This window comes from Charadrius vociferus, unplaced genomic scaffold (genome assembly GCF_000708025.1).
Source record: "Charadrius vociferus isolate BGI_N301 unplaced genomic scaffold, ASM70802v2 scaffold163, whole genome shotgun sequence".
NCBI lineage: Eukaryota > Metazoa > Chordata > Aves > Charadriiformes > Charadriidae > Charadrius > Charadrius vociferus.
In genome coordinates, this window is record NW_009648332.1 from 7,966,177 (window position 1) to 7,969,202 (window position 3,026).

General features: G+C 59.3%; 1 protein-coding gene across 1 annotated transcript in view; it reads right to left on the reverse strand.

The window, feature by feature from the left end:
* IPO13 (importin 13) overlaps positions 1 to 3,026 on the reverse strand; it is a 27,158-nt gene that overhangs the window by 17,389 nt on the left and 6,743 nt on the right. The window contains exons 2-3 of the mRNA XM_009884673.1: positions 790 to 930; positions 480 to 621 (exon numbers count right to left, since the gene is read on the reverse strand). Of these exons, the coding sequence (XP_009882975.1) occupies positions 480 to 621; positions 790 to 930 (283 nt within the window). The remainder of the gene's footprint in view (positions 1 to 479; positions 622 to 789; positions 931 to 3,026) is intronic.

Sequence of the window (3,026 nt, forward strand, 5' to 3'; positions counted from 1 at the left end):
AGGGCTGCTCTGTTGGCGCAGGGAACACTGGCCCTGGGAAAGGGACTCCATGCTGGGCAGCCACTAGCAGCACCCAGCCCTCGTTTTCCTCCTCTAAGAGACCATGACCGATCCAGCCTGCAGTAAGCCTGCATGCACTCTCCTCCCTGCCTGCTGCCGGTGCAGCCGTGCAGCAAGGAGTTAAACAACCCGGTCTGCTGCTAGAAAAAAAAAAAAAAAAAAAGCATGAAGTTTTAATTAGTTATGTTAACGAGTCCCTTAAAGGCTGGCTTGGGCTTCCAAGGAAGACTGGGGGTGGAAAAAGCAAGCCATGGGGCCAGCATTTCTGAGGTATGTACCCTGCAGCGGCTGCAAGTGCAGGATGAGGAGCAGGGGCACCAGAAATCCCTGGGGACCAAAAGCAGCCAGGCCAGACCTCCAGTCCCCAGCCCTGCCTGGAGTGCAGGATCCAGGGAGGTTGCCCCATGATGGCCACTGACCTGCAGCGTGTACCAGAAGGTGAGAGTCAAGGAGCTGGTGGTTTCGTTGACGGGGTAGTGCCCAGGGATGCCAGTGCAGAACATGATCATGTTGACCAGGGCCAGGAAGCTCTGCCAGTGCTCCACCTGGTCCAGGAGGGCCCTGGGGAGCAGAGAGCGTGGTCAGAGTGGCACCACTGCTGCGAGCCAAGCCTGGCTCCTCTGCCCTGATACACATCACAGGGTGTATCACAGGGATGAAGCAGCATGTGGGGAACAGTGGGCTGCTCCAAGCTCATTCCCTCTCCTGGGGACCATCCCCAGCACTCACCGGGAGTGGTTCTCTCCCAAGGCCACAGCAATGCGGCAGATCCCGTGCGACGTCTCCATGTCACCACTCTGGACCGCCTGGCGCAGCTGCTCTTGGAGCCCCAGCACGGGGGGAATGAGCTTCAGGAGGGTGTTCACGTACCTGAAAGCACAGCCTGAATCAGTACCAGGCATCGCCTCACCGGCACCGGCTGCCATGGCCTCCATCCCTCCTGATCTTCTCCCAGGGCTCCTGCCCAGCCTTCCCTACTTGAAGGCGGCTTTGTGCAACGGGACATCCAGGAACCTGTACCACTTACAGGGACTCTCCTCCCAGCTTGTGGCATTGGGACAAAGGCTGAAGCCCCGAGTACTCCCGCAGCGGAGCCTTTGCAAGCGAAAAGGACTGAGCCAGCGGCCACCAGCTCTGTGCAAATCTCTCACTTTACCGCAGTGTAGGCATCTGCCTCTGCCTGCCTGAGCCTTCCGACAGGGCTGCCAGCAGCCCCCAGCCAGCGCTAAATTGTCACTGCCATGACCAGCTCCGAGGGAGCTGTGCCCACGTGCTGCAGCGTCGGCAGGGATGGGGAGAGGGAGAAGGGTGGTGAGGGCAGACCTGCGGGCTCTTTTCGCCATGCCTGCAGCCCGTGCTTCTCAGCTCTGCATGAGGGCAGCCAGAACTGCCAGCGGGAAGCCTCACGACTCCCCAGCATGGGCACATCTAGATTGTGCTCTCTGGCTGGGATGAAGTGGGTGGCCACCTGCGGGGACTCCTACCCAGGGAGGATGCTGGCCCCACGGCACATCCCCCCGGCTCCCCCCTCTCCTGTGCTGCCGCAACCCTGTGCGGCACAGCTCTCCCACATCACATCACGCACATCAGCCTCCCCTAAGCGCCGCTGCCTGGAAGTGATGGTAACCAAGGCAACGAGAAGGAGGCAGCCAAGGTGAAACGCAGCCCAGGGCCCCCGGAGAGAGGCCGTGCTGGAGGCTGATGAGCAGCCTGCCATTTCCCTGCCTGCCGAGGCGTGTTATCCGGAGCTGCAGCTATTCCGTGCGCTCCCCGTCTGCCCTGCCACACACAGGTGCGGGGCCAAGGATGCTCGAGCGGGAAGCACACGTGATGCCAGCTCTCCTGTCCCCACCGCAGGGAAGAGATGCAAGTGCTGACACCAAGACAGCCGCGCGTCCACCCTGGAGCGGTCTGGCTGCACAGCATGCCAGCAGCTCTTGCTATGGCCAACACAGGAGCGAACAAAGCCATCAGTGCCAGCAGGCAGGAAAAGAGCCGTGGTGGTGTTGGCAGAAGCTTCTAGGTCTGGGTCAGTGGGAGAAGACAGAGGGAAGAGGGTGTCTGCGCCTCTAGTGTCCCCTCTGTGTGCTGTGCGCTGATGGGGGTCACCCCCTCCTCGCTCCCCTCCCCCAGAGGAAATCACACGACAAAGGGGTCAAGTATTTTTCTGTAAACCATTTTCAAGCCTCTGATATCCCAGGAGCGATGCCTGTGGCAGTGTAGGAGTGCTGTGATAATGGAGAATATGAGAATTCATCTTCTCTCCCTGGGAACCGATGCTGCAGTCAGGGTCACCCCAAGGGAGCTGACAAAAAGGCACGGGGGACCTTCCACTGCTCCAGTGTAGGGCAAAGCCATCCTTCCTCCACCACACTGGGCTCACACTACCCTAGATATGCTTTTACAACTCTAGGAGTTTATGACAAGAATCCTGCTTCTGCTGGTTACCTTGAAATACTCACAGTGCAGATGCCTAGACCTGAGCTAGTCCTCTAGACTCCCTGTACAGCCAAGAGAGAGAATTTGCTTCCATGCTGCAACTCATCCCATGTTAGTGAAGACTTCTAGAAAAGGTTGGGTGAACCACATCCTGAGCACCACCTTGCTCTGCTCACCCCCTATACAGACGTGAGGGTCCACAGCGAGGAGGCAGACTCCTACTCTAGGTGAGTTGTTTTAACCAGTCACCCAAAAGCCTTGGCCAAGCCAGCCAGAGCCAGGCTCCTCTCCTCCACATCCAGGAGGACGGAGCTCCACGCCACCCCACCTACTCAATGCCACTTCCCAGCCCAGCCCAGGCACACAGCTTGCCCCAGGAAGCAGACACGGTGCCTGCCAGCCCTGCTGCCAGCCACCGCTTCCCACTCCTGGCACCCCAGCACCAGGCAAGAGAGGACAAGACCATCCTGGCCCAAGCAAGCTCTTGGCCACCAAGCTGAGCAGCTTGTCTGCAGTAGATGATGACT